The sequence below is a fragment of the Lissotriton helveticus genome, chromosome 4_2 (assembly GCF_964261635.1).
Source record: "Lissotriton helveticus chromosome 4_2, aLisHel1.1, whole genome shotgun sequence".
Classification (NCBI taxonomy): Eukaryota; Metazoa; Chordata; class Amphibia; order Caudata; family Salamandridae; genus Lissotriton; species Lissotriton helveticus.
In genome coordinates, this window is record NC_136064.1 from 6,203,531 (window position 1) to 6,227,613 (window position 24,083).

Consider the following 24,083-nt stretch of genomic DNA (forward strand, 5'->3'; position numbering starts at 1 on the left):
TCTAGACCAGCATTCTTGAAACATATTCCTCACACTGTCGGGAAAAATATTTACTGTGTCTCTGTGCGCCATCCAGCTGCCATCGGATAGACGTGGAACCCCACTCAAACATGGCGGCTGCAAAGGACAATAAGCATGGAAACTGAACTGTCGCGTTGCCTTACTCCATACGAGTACTTGAGTGAATCCACAAAAGGTCAGTCTGACTCTGCCTATTAATCAGTCGGTCTATCAAAACCAAAACTCTGCTTGTCTCCTGTCCATCGAGTGAAGTGTGAAATATCAGTGTTGATTGTGATTCAGTAGCAAATGAGTGTGTGATGTACCAAGCACATCCATATCAGTAATGGCTCATCAGTCCTTGCTGCTTAAAAAAGCTATGCAAGACCCATCTCCTAGCAGAGTCTCTACACGCGCTTGACAACTGTCACTCATTTTGAGTGGCAGCCCCTTCATTAGACGGTAATTTGTGTATAGTTCTGTTACAGCAATAAGGAAGTATCTAGCAGTGGGTCCCTTCGGGGCACTTTCTCCTGTTACTTATAACTCATGGCAGACCCTCTTGCTGGAGGTGCCACAGGCTGGCAGGTCTGCATACAGAGGGGCGCATAGAGGATGTACTTTTGCATCTCCCTTTTGTAATCCAGACTGGCCGGTGCTTCAGGAACACCTTAAATTTCTCTAACTTGCTTCTTTTTCATTTGATAACACCGGGATCGCGCCTCAGGATCCAAGTTGGGCACTGTAAAAGCAAAGCACAGTAGGAAATGCCAGAAGTGCAGAACTTGTGCCTAAGCATGGCCTCTCTTTCTGCAGTTTCATCTGGCTCCAGTAGAGTGTGGTACCCTAGTCAGCAGTCTAGTGCTGCTGGAATGTAAAGTGTTGAATAATATGATATGATGCTGGTAGAACATGCTGCACCATTCAAATCATGACCCTATTGACTGTTAGGTAAATGCACTTGCGACTGTTCTGTGTTAGTAGTAACATGTAGCAATCGGAGTGCAGAGGCGGACTCATGCCTCCCCTTTGCTTTATAGGCTACATTGGCTGCCTATAGTACAAAGAGTCGCATTCAAGAGTATGTGCATCTGCCACAAAGCAATCCACGGACAGGCGCCAGCCTATATAAAAGACAGGCTTGAAATATACGAACCTAAGCGCGCCCTGCGATCGTCCGGTTCTTTTTTGCTATCTTGCCCACGCTTTAAGCTGGCAACAAAAGGAGGCAGATCCTTTTCAGTTCAGGCTCCAACCATCTGGAACAAGCTACCGGAGGCGCTTCGTAGAGAACCCAACCTCCTCCACTTTAGGAAGTCCCTGAAGACCCTACTCTTCAAAGACGCATTTACACCTCATTAGTCGGCTACTAGCTTCAGACACTCTTATACTTTCATCTTGTTTCTTGTTGCTGTACTTGGTCAGAAGCGCTTTGAGACCTGTCGGTGAGCTGGCGCGATATAAAACCCAGTTACAAATTACAAATTACAAATTACAATAATCTGGATTCAGTGAGGTCCCTATAGACTTTGGCCCCAGAGCCACAGCACCTGCTTCACCATTCAAAGTAAGTCCCTTCTAACTGCAAGGTAACTGTAATTGTGGCTGCCTGTTTAGTAGTCAACTATAAAATTATTATGTGTCAGAGGAGTTCTGACAACTTTTGGGCCTGGCGCCACGACACCTGCTGCACCATTCAAATAATGACCAAGATAACTGCACTTGTGACTGCCTGTTTAGGTGTAAAATATAGCAATAATTCGTGTATAGTGGAGTGCCTGGAGCTTTTTGTCCGGGTGCCACTGCACCTGCTGCACTATTGAAACCCTGGCCCTGGCACTTGCTTGATAACTGCACTTGTGGTTGCCTGTGTAGTTGTAAAATAGATCAATCTTAGGTACTTAGAGGAGTTCTGATAACTTTTGGGCCTGGTGTCACTGCACCTGCTACACCATTCAAATAATGACCCTGTTTCCTGCAAGATTAACGCACTTGTAACTGCCTGTTTAGTCGTAAAACATAGCAACATTAGGTGTTTAGTTGGGTGCCTAGAGCTTTTGCTCCTGGTGTCACTGCACCTGCTGCACCATTGAAATCATGAACCTGTTGTCTGTAAGGTAACTGCACTTGTGACTGCCTTTGTAGCTTTACATTTTTGCAATAATCTGTGTTTAGTGGGGTCCCTAGAGCTTTTTGGCCCCAGTGCCACTGCACCTGCTGCACCATTCCATTCACGTCCCTTTTAGTTGAAAGGTAACTGAAATTGTTACTGCCTATTTAGTAGTCAAATATAGCAATATTATGAATTTAGAGGACTTCTGACAACTTTTGAACTGGGCGCTACTGCACCTGCTGCACAATTCAAATCGTAACCTTGTTGTCTGCAAGGTAACTGCAGTTGTGGCTGACTGTTTAGTAGTAAAATATAGCATATCTCCTGTATACTATCATTATTTTTCATGTGCAATGTTTATTACAACATTTAGAATTTGATGATAATGGCCAAATAGATTACGTTGAAAAAAGTCAATCCGATAAAACCTACAAAGTGCAAAGAAAGGTACTGAGGCATGAATAGGAAATGCCACAAAAGTTCTAAGGCTAAAGCATCTGCACTACACCAATAACTAATTAAAAGCAAGCATTCCAGCATATGTTATAAGCTGTCTCCCTTTTCTGTGGGAAGAGATTTTGTCTCGGCAGTGAATGAGGCTTCAACAGTGTGAACAACTTAAGTAGAAGTATTGTAAATGCTGCAGCCAGGAGAAATTAACAAAAAAAAGGTCCACACAAAGCGAATTGACACAGTAATTTGACTTTGGAATCTTATAAGAGCCCCCTTTTAAGATATATTAAATACAAGAGATTTCCCAAGCGCAGAGCAAGCGCTCCGTAGGCAAAACCTAAAAACAGAGCTTTCTGATCAGCTTAGGGGCCATTTTTTCCTTGGGCCATCTCACTTGCGGCTGAGGGTCCCTGCAGGAGCGAGCACTCTGATTGGCAGGCTGCAACATGAAAGGAAATGTTGTAGCGGCCATTACAGAACTATGGGCCCATTAAATGAGTAAAAAAAACAATATAAGGGACGGGGTGAGATACCCTGCCACCCTGTCTCCTTGTGGCCAACATTTAAAAACAAATGTGTTTCCCTGATTCTTCAGGACTCCTGAGGGATTGCGGGAGGAAAAAACAATAATGGCACTGCCATTGTATTTTTTAAATAATATGACTGTCGGCGTGGGCCAGGACCCGGGCACCAATATATAAAATGATTTGGGGAGAAGGGCATGTGTGCCTGCCTCCCCAAGATGATAATTACACTGGGCCTTGTGTAAATATTGAAGGGAAGGCATGCTTGTGGCTCCCCTCCCCGAGACGATCACAGCCCCAGGGACTTCATCCCCCAGGGTTAGGTGTAAAATCTCAGGGCCATGAGTAAATGTTAAAAGGGAGAGGGACACATGACCCCCTTGTGTTCCGGGCAGCCCACTCACGGGACACTGTTTCCTTGCCCGTGTGACCTGGAGCAGGGAAAACTTGTCTGCTCCCACAAGGGAGGAGCTTTAAAAATACTCCCGCCAGGGGGGGAAGCAGACATTTGTTTCCCTGCCTGCACCTGTGTGGGCAGGTAAACTCATATTGCTCCCGTCCAGCATGGGTGGTGAAAAATACCTGCTCCTGCCAGACAGGGGCAATGCCAGCTCAGGAAGTACCCAGGATGGGTGCATGAGGAGAGCCAGTGGGCCCGCGGGGGCCTTTGGGGCTTTCCCTGCATGCTCGAATATTCAAAGTCCTGTGGGTTCCAGAGGCACAACTAGAGTGAAATTTGGGGGGTGGGGTGGCTAATTACTTTTTTTGGGGGGGGTCTAATTCTTCCAGTAATCGACGGAGTGAAGATGCAGTGGCTCTAAGAAGGGGTGAAAGAACAACAAAGCCTCGTTAACAAGTAAATGGTCCTTTAACCCCTGGCATGCTGATGACGGCCCCCAGCCGTCATGCACTACAGTGCTCGTGTGCTGATGACGGCTTGGGGCTGTCATGACCGCACCCGCGATCGGAATGTGCCGCACAGGCACAGAATCACGGCAGCATGCAAGGGGTTAAAGACCTGTGAAGTACTCGGGTGCAGCTGTGCGTGTGCTGGGCCAACCCACACGACGGGAGGAGGGGGCTGAAGCCCTTTGAGCCCAATGGGCATTGCGCGCCTGATGGGTGCCACAGGTGTGTCCGGGGCTCCCACCTTAGTTCCTCGGGGGATGGGCTTCCAGGGACTTGCAATGACTCGGGGAGCTGGGGGGCTCACATATATCTAGCTATCTCATTAACCAGCTAATGTAGCTTCCCAGAACCCTGAAATGTGCTGGAAACACATACACCTCTGCAGCAAGAGCCTCAAACCCCTCGGCCATCTTACAAGGTAGTCTGTTTGACCAATTAAGTACATCTGAAGAGCTTTGCTATAATGTGTATCCTTGTCAATTTCATTGGGGGCAGAGTTTGTACAAGAAAATGCCTACACCCATAATAAACCCATTTATTCAGAAAGGCACTGACTCTAGTTTAAGTGGTGGAACAGCGAAGGGTTTGGGGGACCAGTGTGTTATGTTTCTTCTGTTAAGTGCTTAGAGACCGGCGGTGATAGGCGCTATATAAACAATCTCTAACATAACATAACATAACATACACTGAATTTGCAGTTCATAACGTCACCATTTTCCGTCTATGCCATTTTCTGCCATTTCTGCCATCATTTTCTGGGTTCCCTGAGTAAATATTTACAGCACTGTTTTTTCCTGCTCATACCAATATACATATGTGTGATGAAATATAAACATATTAATTGAAAATATGCACCAACACAAGGCTGTATGGAATGCCTTGTAATACATTCTGTAACGTACCAATTAAATGCCCACACTCTGCCTTGTTTTGGTTGTCTGGTCTGAACCGGAAATATTTATTTTAAAGCAATGTCCTGGGCTTTTTGAAATATGGAAAAAAGATTAAACTCTAAGCCTATGGCTATGTAAAGCAGTTTGACCCAACAAGTTTGACAATTATCTGGAACTTGACGGCATGAAAACCCCTTCCTGGAAGAGTGCATCTTACAATTCGGAGATCTGTGAAATAAATGTGCCTTTAAGTTCACATTAAACCCCAGTAGAGGGCAGTAAAGGATCGAAGTGGAAGCACTTTTCCCAGAATATGTCCAAATGAAAAGCAACGCGCGCCCGCTGCAAAAGTAAATTAAATGTCAGAAAAACAGTTAATGAAATTTATCAGAGCTATTTTGAGCTGAGGCACGCATTGGTAAAAAAACATACAGCGGATAGTTGGAGGTAAGAGAAACAGACTTGGTACAAGTGAAGTAGATTGTTTTTTTTACTGCGTAAAATGTGGCGTTATAGCCAGAGCAGCCGACTTTGGAACTGGTGAACCGGTAGGAGTCTCGGCGTGGGCTCAACATCCTGTGATCCTGGGCAAATCACAAAAATAAATGTATCCTTGTGTAACGTTACTGGTGCTCATGTAAAGTGCTCCAATACTTTCCGGTCGCGTTCGTGCTATATAAATCTGACGAAGAAATAGTGTCTACTGGGGCAGTTCTAAACATCCCACTGTGAAGATGGTATTAGGCATATTTACAATTAGAAGGGTTAAAACAGAGATATCCAGGTTGGAAAGTATTACAGCAAACAAATGATGGACGGAATGTTGACAATGCATACTTTCTGCCCAGTCTAAAGATCTGGGTTAAATCCATCGTTCTTTGGCCCACTACCACCCCAGTTTAGACCAAGCCATATGCAAATCAGTCTTGACCCTATGCCTCATGGGAACAGTCCAGACCGAACTGCCAGGCTAGGTCCTCCTTGGACCAGAAACAAGCATCCTGGGACCGGTTTCATGGTATGTCACCCTTCTTCAGCCACGCTAGCTTGAATCCAGTGGCACAGTGAGCAAGGGACCCACGTCTGGGCATACCCATCCCACTTAGGGCGAAAAGTGTTACAGCAAACAAATGATGGACAGAATGCTGACAATGCAAACATTCTCCCCCAGTCTAAAGATCTGGGTTTAATCCATCGTTCTTTTGCCCAATACGCCACCCCAGTTTGGACCCTGCCATATGCAAATCAGTCTTTGCCAGAACCGGTCCCAGGATGCTTGTCTCCGGTCCAGGGAAAACGTGGCTTGGCAGTTCGGGCTGGACTGTTCCCATGAGGCACAGGGTCAGACTGATTTATATATGGCCATGTCTGAACTGGGGTGGTGGAGTGAGCTAAAGAATGATGATGGATTAAACCCAGATAAGTTGACTGGGGGTGAGTGCTTGCAATGTTCAACACTCCGTCCATCATCCCCTTTGGTTTTGCTAAGTTCGCCCTAAGTTGGCAGGGTGTGCCCATACGTGGGTCCCTTGCTCACTTTGCCACTGCATTCAAGCTAGCCTGGCTGATGACAGCTGATTAGCCAGAAACCAGTCCCAGGATGCTTGTTTCTGGTCCAGGAAAGACATGCCTTGGCAGTTCGGGCTGGACTGTTCCCATGAGGCACAGGGTCAGACTGATTTGCATATGGCCAATTCTGAACTGGGGTGGCGGAGTGATCTAAAGAATGATGATGGATTAAACCCAGATCAGTTGACTGGGTGTGAGTGTTTGCAATGTAATGTTCAACACTCCATCCATCATCCCTTTGGTTTTGCCAGTTTGGAAAGTAGGCACTGGGCAGCTTGCTTGCCACTGTCCCTGGAAGCAGGACCGCCGTAGGCTGAGCGTCTGCTCGGGATGCCCGGAGCTTCAAATAAAAGTCTGATACCAGTGTGAAAGAACTGCTTCTGCTTTCCTGTGGCTGCTGCATTCCTTTTTTTCTTTCAATCATGTTATCCAACTGTTGAGTGTGTTATTGTATAGCCTTAGTTTGAGGACTAATGGCCTTATTTTCAAGAAAGTAACGCAGCGCAGCTCCACAAGCCATTTGGTTGCTCCGGGTATGTCACTTTCAAAGCACAGGAATGCATCACATTTACAACACTATGACATATCGCTGAGATCGCCCCTGCGCTGGCGCACAATTGGCTGCCATAAACCAATGCAGGCACCCTTGCACCAGGGTGCAAGGGTGTCTGCATTTTAGGGAGATTGTTTTTGTGCAAGAAGGGACACCTTCCTGTACAAAAACAATCCCAAAATATGTTTTCCTCTTTCTATGTGTGCTGAAGAATACAGCATGCATAGAAAGAGGAAAAAACAAGAAGAAATAAAAGTATTTCTCCTCGTTGCGCCTCATCACACCTCCCCTGTGGAGGCGTAGGTTTCTTCCGTAAATCTGGGAATGCGGCAGAATCCATGGGTGTTGCGTGGGAACACCCACAGCAACACACATGGAGCGTCCCTTTCACACAAAGTGCTGTGTGTAAAGGGGCTGTATTTACAAGGCCACAAAAAGCCACGCAGGTGCAAAAAAAGTGACGCACTGGCGGCGCAAGGGGCTTGTAAATTTGCCCCCGAGTGTGGGAACAGTGATTGGGAATGGAGGGCTGTGGCAAGCACCAGTTTACGCTCAAGTAGGCTAAAGTATCTGTCACTGGTGAGCAATCTGCCTGCCAAAAGCCACATATCCGTTGTTCACAGGGGCAACTGAAGCCTGACCCACCCACTGCCCCTACCTGCAATGCCACATGCCATTACCTATGTTATCTACTAAGCTTCACTCTCCAGGAATGTGCCAAATGTGGTCTATTCTGTGTTACCCCAAGCTCTAATAATGGCCTGTGAGACATATTATTACTTTAATTTTAATGTATATAGATTTTTTTTAAACTTGGTGCTTTTCTCCAAAATAGAAAGACAGCACTACCATGTGGTGGACTATGGGAAGTAACTGCAGGTGTTGAAAAGTGAGTGCCAGTGCTGAGCACCGGAAAACACAACACAATTTAAGCACTGCCGATATCCCTCCTACTGGCTTCACAACTGGTGCCTGTCACCAGGGAGACAAAAACTCATCCACTATAAGTAGGTATTATATTGCCTGGTTACAGTTGCCTACTTAACACAGAAACAAGTATGTGAAAAGAATATTCCATAAAATCAAACCTTGACCATATTAGCATGTGCAGCCATAGTGTTTTTGTATTCTATTCTTTTGTTGCATTTTGATTCGCATATTTCTGTGTTCTTAAAAGAAACATAAAACTGCAAGTATCAGACTGCAAAGACCTTAAAGATGAGCTACGTCAGGGTTCGCCAAAGTAAGTCCTGGAGGGCTGGATCCATGCCAGATTTTTTGCATATTCCCATTTAGATAAATGTAGTTGTCTTAAAAATCTGGCATGGATCCGGGTCTTCAGGAAAACCCTGAGCTAGACGTATCTAACATGGGGTAATATGATTTCTGGGTATATGACACTGTTGCACCACATCCGCTCCCCCTATCTTTAAACTTGTCTATGCTATGGCTTGGGAATTCTAGAGTTCTTGTTTGGCCAAATGGAAAGTGTTTTGCTTCACGCAGAAATGTCTACAATACCCCCAATGAAATAAGAGGGTGTTGTTTTTCGCAGCCATTTTGGATACCTACGTCAGCTGAGTGACACTAATGCTTCATTACAAGTTGGTCGCAATTCCTGATTTGAGCTTGAATTTCAGTTTCTGCTCCAACCAGGACTCAAAGTTGTGTGATAAGTGCACACCATGTGGGTGCTTGTATCAGCTGAAACCAGACACAGATAATGTGAGCAACATGCACAAAACACTCACAATTAGCAAGTTATCCCATATTCCAAGGTCTCCCCAGTATTGCAATTGTGGGTGTGCAATTACCTCCACTGTTTTGGCACAAGGGTCAAATTGACCCTCCTAAGGTGGGAATATAAATTGAGTGTGAAAACGTCTCACTTACTGAACTGAGCACCCCATTAAAAGTGTGACAAAGATGTAAAGACTGGATTAGTTGGGGAGTGTACTTATGAGGAGGATAACCAATGAGAGTGGCCACCCTAGCCTATGATTCTAACTCCCTTAATGTATCATGAAGTCACCTAGCAGGTGTGCAGGCCTGCCTGTGGATTGCGCAGTCTCCCAGCCTCTATGAGCGCTCCCAGGGGGCATGTGGGAACCAGTGCTATCAGGTACTTACACTCCTGTGAGTTGACTCCTCTTCTGTCCACTGGCACTATTATTTTTAATTATCCGATGGTCATCAAGCCACCAGAGGAGCAGATCGTCTTGAAGTCAGTGCCCTAGGATGTCGCTGGCAATTGTTGGACAGCAAATTATGTCTTATCCCCAACGATGGTAACTGAATCTTCTTCATTTCGCTCATTGCTAATACAAAGTATACTTAGGTGGTCTTTCAGTTGCAATGTTTGTTTTTTAATTATGTCCAGTGGTATGGTTTTATGTAAAGTTTTTAAATCACAATTTTGTTTGTTTTATGTGTATAGACGTGTTTATGGTATTAATCAACTAAAAAAATTCTACAACTGCAGCTTCAATGACCAGTTTGAGTGAAATCCGTGGAAAACACTCTGCATGTTCAGTAATCAGGGACTTTGTTGGACCAGGTCACACTTTAGCTCAGGATGAGTTAGGTCTTGAGTCTACAACTTGGTAGCCAAGATAACCTAGTGATTTCCTGTAATACCTTAAGTAAAAAGCAATGAGCATCTAACTGTGTTTACTTGCAGTGGGGCAGCATGTTCAACTCTGAAAGTTAGCTATTCGAAGAGGGAAGAAAAGCAGGATGACCATTGGAAGGGAGAAGGTGTTGGGTTGTAGCTCAGCCGGTGACGTATGGATTTGGGCTATTGAGCCATCTCTGGCCCTAAGACACAGATATTGTGTTTCTGGGCAAATTAAGAAACCCCTATGTGCTAAAAAAATGGACAAATGGGTTAAATGTATTGCAAGCGTAAATATATTAATATAATGTCTTGCGCAATTCAAATCTGCAAATTCCAGATTGGTTAACACATACATGGATGGTCTTCCAACACCTCCCATTAATGCATAGCACTAAATTGATATCCAGCTGTGTTTGGGCTACATAAAATACCAAATGCATTGACACTTCTCTCATGTGAATCTTTTTACCTTGTTAAAGCATATAGATGAGTCTGACATCAATCAAAAACTTATTTTATGAATAACAATCCCCATTCAATTTCTTTGTGTGAAATTAATACATATATGTTCCTATTATGTATTATCCAACGTATATGAAAGAAACTTGGTTCATACCTTTTCTTCCTCATTGGACGAGCTAGTGGTCGACAGGCTCAGCGAAGAATTGTGAGACCCATTGAACTCCGAGCCCTCTGAAGATTGCTCTTCCGGTGATCCTTTTTCGGCAACTAAACTGTTGGTGTCCTCAGTGATAGCAGCCTCTGTCCGTCCCAGGGAACTTTTCTCTGGTCCGTCCTCTTCATCACAGCTGTCCCTCACCACATACACTGCGGTACACATACCTTGAGTATCCAATAAGGTACTGGATTCAGTTTGATGACCTGATGAGTAAGGCTCAGGATGAGGCTGTTCAACAGACAGCGGGACATCTGTCGAGCAACCAGTGTCCTCAGTTAAATCAGAGGGGCACGAACTCTCAAAAAGGTCCAAGTGCAAGCTTTGTTTTAGCACATCCTGTAGCGGTGTCGAACTTCTCGGAGTTTGGTTGTCTTGTATTCCAGAATCAGGAGATTGGAGAGGAGTGATTTTGGAATAAACCACCTGGAGTTTCTGATTCTCTATCAACAATGAGCTATGTTGGGAAGTTCTCACTTGCTCTTGGTACACTGGTATGGAGGAAGACGCTTCCTCGTTAGAAGGCGCTCTTGAAGACCCTCTCCATTTTCTTGCTGCGACTGCTACATTGTTGAAGAATCGAAATACTCCCCCCAGATTTTTGGTTTTGGTGGTGTTGTTTGATCGCTGAGATTGCTCACCTCGTTTATCGAGGTCAGAAGAAGAAGTTGATAAGTTATCAATTCTATCCATAGATTTTACATTGTCTATGCTGGGTTCATCCAACTTTGAGTTATCTTTACTAGTCCGGGAGATCCCTTTGAGATAACTCCAGACGTCAGTGCTCTTTCCTCTCCTGAGTTCCGGCTGGATCTTATTGCACCTTCTCTGAATTTCTCCCTCGGCTATGGTCGAACTCTTTGAGTTTTCAAAATTAAATTCCTGTTTCCTGCATGAAGGCAGTGTGCTGCTGTTGCCGGCAGCTGCTTCCCCGTGCAGTCGGACATTGATGTCCCTCAACCAGCGACTGTCATTAGGATCAAAGTCTGAAGCAGTGATATTCAATTCCACGTCTTCGAAGGAGGAATCCAAGTCATCGATGTATCCTGCATAGGAATGCCGAAAAGGCCTTTGAGTCTCCACTGACCTTCTCGTCCTGTAGATCGAACTGAGCCTGTCTTCCTCCTTATTTTCTATAGAAATGCCAGTCACTGTGGCTTCTGAATGTTTCTCAACTGAGTTCTTAGAGAAGTTGGAAGACCGCATTCTCTTGATAGACCTCATCCTCTCAAAGAAGGACATCCTTGGTTTGGGGTCTATGATCTCACCAGTTAAGATCATGGATTGCGGCCGCTTGGCACGACCAGAGTTCAATCTCTTTCTGCGTACAAATCCCCAGATTCGAGTACTTTTGGCCTTTTTCTCATATTTGACGGCCAACTCTTCGATTGATGGTTCCATGGTCATGCCGTTGGAGTCACACCGGTCAAAGTCCGAGATCTTCATACTGTCAATGTTTTTTTCCTCTGATTTGGTTTTGAAATTTCTTTTGACATAACCATTTCTAGCTAGGGGTACAGCAGCTTGTTGAGTGTCATCTTTCATTGCCATATCACTTTTCAAATGGTGAACTACACATCACATGATCGTGTGCTTTTGTTGCGAACGTTCTACAGAGAAAAAAAGAAAACACTAGAATTAGAAATTGGAGCTTCTTGTATCTCTTTAAAGCAAAAACATATAAGTTCCAAAAGAACCTGTCTTTTTCAAGAACATCATTACCCACATGTGTGCATGTGATTCGGATTACACTGCATTGTAAACCTTGCATGCTCTTCCACTGATCATGATTCCAAAAACATATATTTACTTAATTGTGATGGATAAAAGAAATACAAATATGCCTCTATTCAAAAAAGCTAATAAAAAACTGCTCGATTGCTTCCATGGTGTGCTCTGAATGTAAACATTTCTCAGATAAAGAGCGGACTTGGCATATTTTTCCCATAAGCACCAAATCTTTTACCATTTTGTTTCACCCTGCCATTTTTGATGTGTGAAAATGATGTTCCACTGTTGATAGCTGAACTTGGTGTCTCACTTTGCAAAAACAGCTAAACGGAAAAAGCTGATCAACTGAGAGAGGATTTTATGTCGGACACATATTCTTTCCTCCTAGCCAGACCCATTTACTTTATTACCATTGCACAGGCTCTTCAGAAAGTTTATTTTTATGACTGCCACAGAGTTCCTACTTTCAGGGACTTTACAAAACTTCCCGAGGTAGCGTGGAGATTTGTCTACAGGCTCTGCCAGAGGAAATTCACCAGCTATCATCATGTTTGACCTATGACCTGTGACACCTGGTCCTTGGTTGGGTTATTCCCTAATGATTTTGATTTGAATAAGATTTATAGAGCGCAGCAAATGCCCGTGGGCATCAAGGCGCTAATGAATTCCTGCTGTGTAAGATTTATTTCATTACAATTTTGATGTGCTTCCACACATAATATACGAGTGTAGGTTAACCATACTAATGTTTTACAATTACTCATTCAGCATTCTGATCTGAAATCTTGCTTGTTTCAGCCGCCACTTTCTCATTACTTCGTTCACATCGCCTGATCTGCTTTCTAAGTGAAAAAGATGGTTCGTATGTTTTCCCAGTGAAAGTGTATACAACCTCGGGGATTTAATTTGTTGTCTGTTAGGGGGCAATGTAGTAGTGAACAAAGCACCCTGCCCCTGAAGTGCGCTCACCACTGCTGACCTAGGAGTAGGAATGAATGGATGGCGACGGGCATATTTCTATTAAATTGACAGAAACTCCAGTGCCGGCTCTGGTTAGCTAATACTACAATGCTAACATATTATCTTTTTGTTTACATTTCTATTTTTACACTTGTGGTAATATATTTCGAACACTCACTGGAATTACCTTGCATCTTGTCTGGTCTTAGTGTTAAATAAAGAACTATAGTTGTTTTTTTAATCTTTGCTTCTCATAGCAAAGAGGGGACACACATATCTAAATTTATCCTGCTGATTACACAGGCTACATATATGGCTGAGAGGTCTAAGGGAACTACAACAGAGGACCAAAAAGCTCTCATGGCTCACATCAAGTGAACCTGGAACAAGCTCTTAGAGTTCAGTAGCTAAATTCTGTTTCTATTCCGGGTGAGTAGGGATGTGGCATGAATACTGTAATAAGAAAGCTAGAAACAGTTTTTGGGTCTCGGCTAGAAACGTGCGAAGCGTGTTCTCGCTGCACGTTCTCGCCAGAGAACCATAGTCGTCGGCTCAGCCGACAAACGAGTGGAGACAAGAGCTGGGCATGCGCGCAGCATTGTCTATGGCAGAGGCGGATTCAGACGCGCGCCTTCGGATTGGGTCACGCGCGTGAGCTTGTAACGTAGACAGCTCACGCGCGTGACCCAATCCCAAGGCGCACGCCGGAATCTTCCGACGCCATGCTTCTAAATGCTGCGCAGCTTTGTGGAGAAAATAAAGGAAGTTTGTGCTGAAAATATAAACACTACCCATGTGTTGCAACTGTGGTGCAGGAATGTCTGACTCAGCAGTGACAAGGCCCGCGGTGTTTTTTTGTTGAAGTATTTCATCCGCACCCGCTAAAATAGATTCAGCTGCTATCGAGCTTTCTATTGTCCCCAGAGCGGCCGAGTCCATGCCCCGGAGGGGGGAGCGCATGCTGTAAAATACGTACCCAGCCTTTGCGTGCCAGCGTGTGTATGAAATGTTGCAACACCTACAACTTTTAAGGGGATTCTGTTAATGTAATTTGTAGGAATTCTTTGATGGTGCTCTGGTAGTCAATGTATTATTTTGATTTAAAACGGTTCTCCCTGCGAATGTCAAAAGGAAATCCTCGCTCTCCTCCATTTACATTTTGACTTTCTCCCTGTCCACGCACACTACGTACTTACTATGTTAGAGTGAGTTAAGTTTTAAACATGCAGGCAGTCTGTTTGTTGTTAGTCAGTGCCTCCCATGCTTACTTGTTGACTCTGACTACAAAGCTAAAGGCACGGTCTGACGCAGTTATTATTCACACAGCTCTGATGATGCACCTCAGGCACAGGGCTGACACAGTTATTATTCACACAGCTCTGATGATGCACCTCAAGCAGGGGCTCACAGCTGTTATTATTTACACAGCTCTGATGATGCACCTCAGGCACGGGGCTGATGCAGTTATTATTCACACAGCTCTGATGATGCACCTCAGGCAGGGGCTCACAGCTGTTATTATTCACACAGCTCTGATGATGCACCTCAGGCAGGGGCTCACAGCTGTTATTATTCACACAGCTCTGATGATGCACCTCAGGCACGGGGCTGACGCAGTTATTATTCACACAGCTCTGATGATGCACCTCAGGCACGGGGCTCACAGCTGGTATTATTCACACAGCTCTGATGATGCATCTCAGGCACGGGGCTGACGCACTTATTATTCACACAGCTATGATGATGCACCTCAGGCACAGGCTGACACAGTTATTATTCACACAGCTCTGATGATGCACCTCAGGCAGGGGCTCACAGCTGTTCTTATTCACACAGCTCTGATGATGCACCTCAGGCAGGGGCTCGCAGCTGTTATTATTCACACAGCTCTGATGATGCACCTCAGGCACGGGGCTGACGCAGTTATTATTCACACAACTCTGATGATGCCCCTCAGGCACGGGGCTCACAGCTGGTATTATTCACACAGCTCTGATGATGCACCTCAGGCACAGGGCTGACACAGTTATTATTCACACAGCTATGATGATGCACCTCAGGCACAGGCTGACACAGTTATTATTCACACAGCTCTGATGATGCACCTGAGGCACGGGGCTGATGCAGTTATCATTCACACAGCTCTGATGATGCACCTCAGGCACGGGCTCACAGCTGTTATTATTCACTAATACTCTTTACTAATAACTCTCTCCTACTCACTATCAACTTCTCACTCTACTACTTACTCTGTGTGTGGGTGCTAATGCAATAGGTCTCGCATATGCAAGCCATGAAGCTATTGGCAATGTAAATGACAATGCCACTTATTTATGATTTAAAAAAAAAAAAAACCATGAGCAATGCCAATAGCTCTACCTTTAATGCTGCAGAGACCATTGCAGTGTAAATGCTTGTTTATTTTGGTTGCAGGCTTCTTTGTATTATAAAGTATTACTAACAGTTTTAACATTTTTAGTAGGGCATTCTGTTATCCTTCGCTGTCGGCATGGCCGAGGTACGTCTTGCGCCTCCGGGTTGCGGGCAGTGCAATATGACTACTTCTCCTGTTTTTCCTATTTACAAAACAGACGGTGACACATTCTCAAACCAACATGGTCTCCAGTACCAGTGACTGCCATTTCCACAATCCATCATGGCAGTAAGACTTCGGTTAAGTCACTTTCTGCTTCTTCTCCTTGCTCATTTCATGCTCCTCCCTATCTAAGGAGCTCAAATAATAATACCATGGGTCTCAAACGCGCCCGTACTTTTTTTCATTATGCTCTTTGCCCCAAGTTACTGATTTTCGCCTGGATTGTTTTCCTCCATTTTCTGGGCTGCTGTCGAAGCGGATATTCAGGTTTTTCTTTAGGCTATATTGGGCTCTATAAGTGTCCATTACAAAACAATCATTAAAATGTGGCAGTAAAGCCTCCAAATTATGTTTTACTTAATTGTACGCAGTTCTGTTTAATATTTAATAGTGGATTTTAACCTGCAGTTCTTGTATTGCTTCTTGCTGGTAGTCGTGATTTAAAGTCTCTATTGTTCAACTGCATCAGCGTTTCTGATAAGGAGTGTCTTATTTCTCAGGATGTAGAATGTTTCGATTTCTTTATTGACAATATTCATACTTTTTATTTTTGGTTGTATTTTTTCAAAACCAGATAACACCAATGTATGAAAAACAGAAATCAAAAATATTACTCCAACTCACAACAGGGGGTAGAAGTGGGTTCGGATTTTTGGACACTACCACAATTTAAGGTTAAAGAAATGTAACAGGTAAAAGGTAACAGGCTATCACCGAAAAATAACTGAGGAATCAGCCCAAATTTTGTATGACCATGATTTATGTTTTACCAAAAGTAGCATATGTCAAATGCTGGAATAACATTTACTTATTTATTTTTGTAAAAAAAAGTCTGTAATTTACGTGAAAAGAAAAGTAAACTTCCACCTTACTTCAGCACTGTAGTTGTGAATGTCTCGTTTTTACTATTTTCTAAACATAACCCCTTTACTGTGCAGACGAGCCAAACTTAGTACCTTACGTTTACAAAGGTTTCAGACCAGTTCTTCGTTGTGAACCATTCAGGGATGTTAAGATACTTTCAGATCTAGAACCTCTTGTGATTTTCAGGTCTGCTGGTTGCTGCAGATGTTATGCCATTTACTACATTTTCATTGTACAGATTTTAGACAAATCTTTTTGGCTGTATTTTTGGCATCCATAGCTCTATAAAAACATTTCTGCCAATGTTGGTGAAGTGATATTAAAGCATTCAAGTTCTGCCTCCTGGCAGTGTATAGTAGTTGTTGAATGCACATTCAATGTATATGAGACGCTTGGTATTATATCATGCTACCTAAACTCATGGCAAGATAGACTATATATCCTAAGTGACACCTTCATTCTGTATAAACTACATCTCCTTAAGTTACATGTGTGGGTTTATATAGACAGTTTTGTTGTTGCTGAATGATATATTCAAGCAATATGCACATTATCTAACAATCGACACAAATTTAGTGGTTTGCTGGTACCGTGGACATATTTTTAGGCTAGGTTACCACTGCAATTTGATTGTAAACATTTGTAAAGTGTGCTACAGCCACAAAAGCTCAACTATCCGTTTCATAAAGGCTTTTTAAAGGTACCTCTGATCGCAATCATCTTTAAGAGATACTCTATATAATATGTGACATATTAGACAAATTAGTATTTTGGAAAATAGGAAGTTATAATTGCTTCCAACATACATGTTATTTTTATACTGCTACATTTGAACAGTAACCCTCTCCAGAAGCGATTACAAGATGTATAACTTAAAGAAATATCCTGGAATTAATTAATGAGCTGATGAACGTTGCCAAACAATTATTCTATTTATTTATATAACAAACAATCTTGTAATCCTAGTTTGTTATTGCTACAGTTGCAAAAGGATTGAGATATTAAGGCTGTCTACATTAGCAAACTTACTCAGCTATAGAAGAGATTGCTACATGCACAATTCAGAAATTAACTCAAGAACTAGATGAATGTTTATTAAATGTTATTTTTATATGAATAAAATAAAAGTAAAACAATTTCATTTTTTGTTTTTTTAAGTCATGACAGAGTGATCCTCCTTGCAAAACATATGTTGGCTGGCTGGTTGAGGATGATATTATTTAGTAAAAGAGGAATTTGATTTTTCCATCATAAAGTGTTCGAACTTTTAAATTCAAAAGTTAAGAATTCCTCCCTGAAAAGGCTTTTATCAGAGAATGCACTGATTTCACCTTAGATAAAGGAGGTACATTGTGAGAGCACCTACTTCGCAGTGCAGCAGTGGCAAAAACTGGAAGAAACCCTATAAATAACCCTCTATCAGTTATTAGGACATTACAGACCATGTCTAGATGTAATATGGAAGCAAGCATTGCTAAAGCCAATATATCTGGCCTTGGCAATAAGCTGTAACTTTTATATATTTTTTTATTGCATACATACCACAAAAATAAAGAGACGAAAAAAGAAAGCCTAGCCCATCTAAATGTGGCAGTCACATACTTTAATACAAATTCAAATGACAAAAATGAAATACCACTTACAATTTAATAAGATGTAATGTGACTAGAAGGCAGGTTTAATTAGAAAAGGTAGAGGAAGCCTTTGTAATGTTATTGCACATCACAGGTAAATTGGATTTTTTTTTGCATTGAAAAGGTACTATTGGTTTTAAATTACTGTAATCTGAGGAATACTTAAATCAAAAAACAAGCACTGGCTGTGACAATAGGTCTCCCCTTTAGGTCCTATCCATTTTTGCCAATCCTCAAAGCTGTGCAGCATGGCTAAATAAGATTTTTTTTAAAGCCTATCACATCATTTTGTAGGCACACACACCGAAAACGAGTTTACGTTTTTTTCTTTTTATTTGCTAATAAAAAGAAAAAAATGCACCAAAGTGTTTTTTTAGAAAGTGGTTGTGGGAAAGCCACACGGGTGGGGAGGCGCAGAGGCAATACATGGGCAAAGCAGATTGGGAAAAGCAACATGGCGGAGGTTGCGGGAGTATCACTGTGTGTTGGTGAGGGCTGAAGCAACTTGGGGGTGCCGAAGCAACACAGAGGGCCCGGGGAGCATATGGGGACGAGGGAGAGCAACGATGAGCACAGAGGGCTTGTGTGAAAAGCAAACATACGAGAAATCAATATGGAGCTGCGAGTGGGAGTAGCACGTGGGCAGGGGACACAAGGGACGAGCATGTCGCAGATGGATCCAGGGGAACTGCACTGGCTACAGAGAGCAGCATGGAGATGGGTATGCAAGAACAATAGGGAGACAGCTGGAAAACACAGGCTCTAGCGGAGTGCTCAAACAAATGAAAAAGTAGCACCTCAAAAGTAAACTGTGTATGGACACAGTAATGCGTCCATGGTCCAAGGGAGACATAAACACAATATGAGGAAGGAAAGCCCACACAAACAAGAAGAAATCAAATGAGAGTAACAATGAAACTAACCAATGGTAAGAAATGGGTGGGATCCGAGCTAACAATATGACTTGCAACAGAGATGCATGTCATGTCTACTAGGCGAGACTTAATCATAAAGGATAACAAATGGAAAGAAAAGAGCATTGGCAAAGTAAAGTATTGGCCCACCTGCCCTGCTAATGAAATACACTTCTTTTTAGGCAGATGTGCTTTTGAGAGCAAGAAAAATGCTATCACTAACAGTTCAAGAGAACGAAGAGGGTCAACACATTGTCCCATCCTGTAGGCTGTGGTAGGCGGAAGCAAAATGTGAGTGGCAGCTGAACATACCAATGGATTAAGAGGCGGGATGGAAGCCCACTATTCATGCATATACGCATGTGCTTTCTATTTCAGATTCTTGTTTTTAACATGAGGTTGGCGAGATAATCAAAGCTGACTCTAGGCCTGACTTAAAAAAAAGCTTTATGCATCCAGTTACCAGCCTTCCACCAAGAGTCTTGCAGGGTGACCTGCCCAGCGGCTGCTTCCACTCTGCCCATCCACGTCGGTGCTCTGACAGGTTTCTATGCACTTACCTTAAAATCTTGAAATGAAATGCCTTGAAAATGTGCCTGTGACAGCAGCAATCACCCACTCACTACAGTGGAGAGTCTATTCAAAATTCCCTCATCAGGGGTTAATTTGTAAAAATAATAAGTGCCGGGCTCTTGTCAGGAGGCAGCTTGTACCAGCCCATTTCTCCTGTTACCTAAAACAGAACCAACAACTCACCATGAACGTGGGGGGCGGATGTGGCATAATGTGCAGAGCTGCAGACTTCAGAGCTGGAGAACCAGGCTGGAATCACGGCGTCTGCTCACATCGTGTGAAAATGGGCAAATCACTGAATCTCCCCATAAACTAAAGTGTCCATAACTAGTGCTCATGAAAAGCTCCGGTGCTGATGATTAAGTGCCAGTGCTGAGCACCGGAAACCACAGGCTCAAATCAAGCACTGTTCATAATGCCCTAAGAGGCATGCAGACTTTAGCAGCAGACGATTGGGCCAGAGGTATCAAAGGACCAGCAGCAAATTGTGGTTGCACAATGAGCACTGATTTTTTGCATCCAGTCTTTGATTTTGCATGGAGCCTTAAGGCCTGATTTAGATCTTGGTGGATGGGTATCTCCGTCACAACGGTGTCAGATATTCCGTCAGCCAAAATATAAATCCTATTAAATCCTATGGGATTTATATTTTTCAGTGGACAGGATATCCGTCACCGTTGTGACGGCGTAACCCGTGTGCCGAGGTCTAAATCAGGCCCTCTTTTGCTAACAGGTCTCATTTCAAAATGTCAACACTTCAAGGGGTGACAGAACAGTCTGCCTCTAATGAATATTAATTAGTCACGTTACTTTTTTGACGGCATGTGATTGGCTACAAACACAATGGATGGTGGCCTGCAAGGAACAGCAAACCACCGTTCCTGCGTTTGTATTCCAAAATGTGAATCTTTATTTTGTAAAGCAGTCCAAGTTCCTTAAAGGAACCAGTGTTGCTTTGACAAATAATTGTTTCCTTCCCCTGGGACCCTGCCTGTTCCCCTGAGGCTGCTGACATGATTCAGAAAGGGGAAGATGACCCGAGGTGTCCCTAGGTGCGAGCCTTTGTGGATTAGTTACCGCCTCTTTTGAGGTGTTGGTAACTCATTTTTCAGTGGATTCCGAGTGCAATTGTGGTTGTAAACCAATCTATACTAATATAATAAAGAGAGAGCCCAAACCTTTGAGGCGGGTAAGCTCAAGAACTACAGCACCAATCGGAACACCCAATACAGCATTGCAAACTACAGTATCAGCAGATGGTCATAGGCTATACAGCAGCCCAACATATACATTAGAAGGGGAAAAGAAAGTTTTGTGAACAGTAGTCCGTTGTGGGCGTGTGCGTTGTGGGATTCGGCAAAAGAGAAGCGTTCTGTGTGGGACTAGCGTTCCAATACGAGTGGGCGTGTCCTTTAGCATTGTTGTGGGTGTTGGACGTTGACGCGATGTTGTGCATCTAAGTGGTGTAGGCTGGAGCGGACAAACACGTTCGGGGATGGAGCGAACACACACGTTCGCATATTGCAGGGGCGTAGGCTGGAGCGGCCAAACACGCTGGAGCAGCCAAACACGTTCGGGGATGGAGCGAACACCGGAAAAACACGTTCGCGGCTGGAGCGTGTTAATGTACAGTGGCGTCGGCTACAGCATTCCCGGACAACGTCGGGACGGGCTGCTAGTGATACATAAAATACTCATGCCACTAACTAATTATGATTTTCTTTGAATTGGTAAACCCATTGTATAATTTGGAAAGGCTTCTCTGACTTGTAAAACGGATTTCAAACACAGCAAAAAGCGCTTTCGTGGTTGCAAAACCTGGGATTTTGTAAATCTTGGTGCGAATACCAACCAATAACCACAGCAGAAGCGGGGCAGGCACTTTCCTAAGGCAAGGTAAGACAGCAGCCTTGGGTCGATGCCTGCTTGTGGGTTGCATAAAGTCTCAAAAAATATTTTTCCAGTGTATGTAAACTCGTCCAGGAGGCAAAAATCGATTTCATCTGCAGCACTTCAACTACACACAGTTTGTGAACTCAAGCACCCAGTGCAAGAAAGGTGAGGGGCCATCCCTAAATACTCAAGCATTCCCTCTCTAAGGTAATCTGCCTCTTTTACCCAAGACACAATTCTGTCTCACAGTGAACTAACAACCTCCCAATTTGCACCTTTCGAAAAATCTCACCGCAGGGGGCAGCGGCTTCTGAGAATTCCAATTTTATCCAAAAGTAAATGTTAAGTACCACCTTTCCACTTGTGGGTGGAAAGGTTAGCTCACCTCCGATCAGCAGAATTTACAATCACAGTTTGTTATGGCAGAGAAGCAGAGAGAAAGCTGGGTCGAAAAATGTAGAGGTTCATAGACATTCACAGAGAAAGGGTACATCAGCCCATGTTTCTACTGCAACAACTATATAAAACTTCAAACTGAATAAATAAATAACTGACCTGTACTCAAATTCATAGGGACACATTGAGAGGGTGGCGGTAAGGAAAATATGGGGCGTGACAGACTCCTATTAAAAAAAAGAGGCACTAACCCACGTCACTGGCTCAAAAATTGCATGGTTTGCTCATGGAAAAAAAAAAGGTGCAGTAACAGTTTTAACCTGAGATTTCCTCGTATATATCAAGGAACCTCTATTACCTCTTAGTATAACCTTCAGATTTCAAGCACAACTCAGAATGACCTCTTTAGTATTCAGTTCTGTCCAATTAAGGAGCAATCCTGGTGTAGGACAGAGGTGGATGGACCAACAACTTAACAGGGAGAGCAGTGCCCAGCCAAAGGGCTGGAGCACGAGCCGAGCCTTGCAAATGCCTAGCATCTAAATTGTCCATCAAACATATCCTTCGGGATCAAGTTCGCGCTATATGAAACTTTATAAATAAATAAATAATCATGTGAAAATATGTGTATTCAAAATCCCAAAAAGTGCATTTCTTTAACATTTGGAAGCATTTTACCTTAGTAGATCAATGCTTATGTCTGCATTTAAAGACATATATTAAAAGTGATAGTTTTCAAACAAGAACTTCGAATCTATCCTGCCCCCACTCTGATGAAAATAGAAGTGGCGAGGTAAGTTGCCGGGCACCTTATATGTGGGCTAGATTCTTTTATACAGCAACATTATATTCTGTTATATCAAACACAAAAGGGGTTTTGGTACCACACACACTCTTAATTCACATATTTCAAGGTGCTCTTATCTGTCATAATAAAGGAAAATGCGGCACAATGAGATAAAATATTTGACTAGGATCACTCAATTTGGTCAGGTAGGGAAGCAGGAAATTATCCTTGTTTTTCTGGTTTTACATTTATCTAATGAAGCCAGTTAATTGCGATGCAGCGCGCGCAACGAAATTCATTTTATGTATTTAATTGTTTACTTACCTCCGTTCATCCATATTCCGGTGTTTACCACCCCCCACCCTGCCCCTCCCCCGCCCCGCCTCACCGCTCCATGGGCCGCCACTGGCCCCAAACCTATGTTTATTCCCTAAAAGGGCTCCATTTATGCTTGTCAGCTAGCCACAAAATGATACCCATCAGCCATAAATGGTGTTACTACTGCCCAGTTACATGCCACAACTTCTTACAATTATGGAGTAGTAACTCTAGCAGTTGGGGTGAGAAGTAAGAGGTTATAGTTTGCCTTGGAAGTTGATGAAAGCCCACAGTGTCCAAGTTTGTGAGGATTCATACACTCTCTCTGACTCCTTCCTAACCTGATAACAGTCAGTGCTGGATTAAACCCTGTGGGGTCCCTAGGTAGTCAAAATTTGCCCCCCCCCCCTTTCAAATTATCTCCTAATATCCAATGCACCTGATTTTTTTACAAACTGACAGCGGCAAGATGAAAGGCTATTAAGAGTCAAGCTGCTATGTGAATCTGATGTCTCTGGTTTATGTACTTTAGGTTATATTTTGATCCGTTGTCGCGGGGCCCATAAAAGGAGTGGGGCCCATGGGCCAGTGCCTATGTTGCCTATTTGGAGTAATTCCCCAATAGGATGGGAAAGGTGTACAGGAAGGGGCTTCTCCAGTCCATGAGAAAAATTGATCTCACAGTGGAGAAAAATAAATTAAAAAACATGCTTATTTACACATCAGACTGCACTTCCGCAAAGCGGAGTTATACCCTCTTCATAACTTCACCTTAGAAAAATAGTAGGTGTCTCATGACCAGCGGTGGCCGCCATTAACAAAGGGTGATGGGGCGGGTATGGTTGTGCGGGAGGCGTCACGCAGGGGGAGTACAAGACTTTAAAAAATAGAAACTTACCTTTAACCGCCGCGGCTAGCCGCCTCTAGTGTGACGTTTGCAGCCTCGCCCCTTCCTGGGTCCCAGCAGCCCCAGACTCCCATCCAATCCTCCTGCTGCAAAGAAGCACGGGGATTGGTCTGAGCAGGCAGGGAAGGTGCCCGGCTCAGACCAGGGAGTCTGTAGGGTTTCTCCAGCCAGTTGCTCAATGCAGCTGGGCTGGAGAAACCCTA

At 43.6% G+C, this 24,083-nt stretch overlaps 1 protein-coding gene across 1 annotated transcript in view; it reads right to left on the bottom strand.

The window, feature by feature from the left end:
- LOC144752157 (uncharacterized) overlaps window positions 1-24,083 on the bottom strand; it is a 412,752-nt gene that overhangs the window by 72,569 nt on the left and 316,100 nt on the right. Inside the window, exon 2 of the mRNA XM_078640086.1 lies at window positions 10,248-11,917. Coding sequence (XP_078496212.1) covers window positions 10,248-11,858 — 1,611 coding nt within the window. The 5' untranslated portion in view covers window positions 11,859-11,917. The remainder of the gene's footprint in view (window positions 1-10,247; window positions 11,918-24,083) is intronic.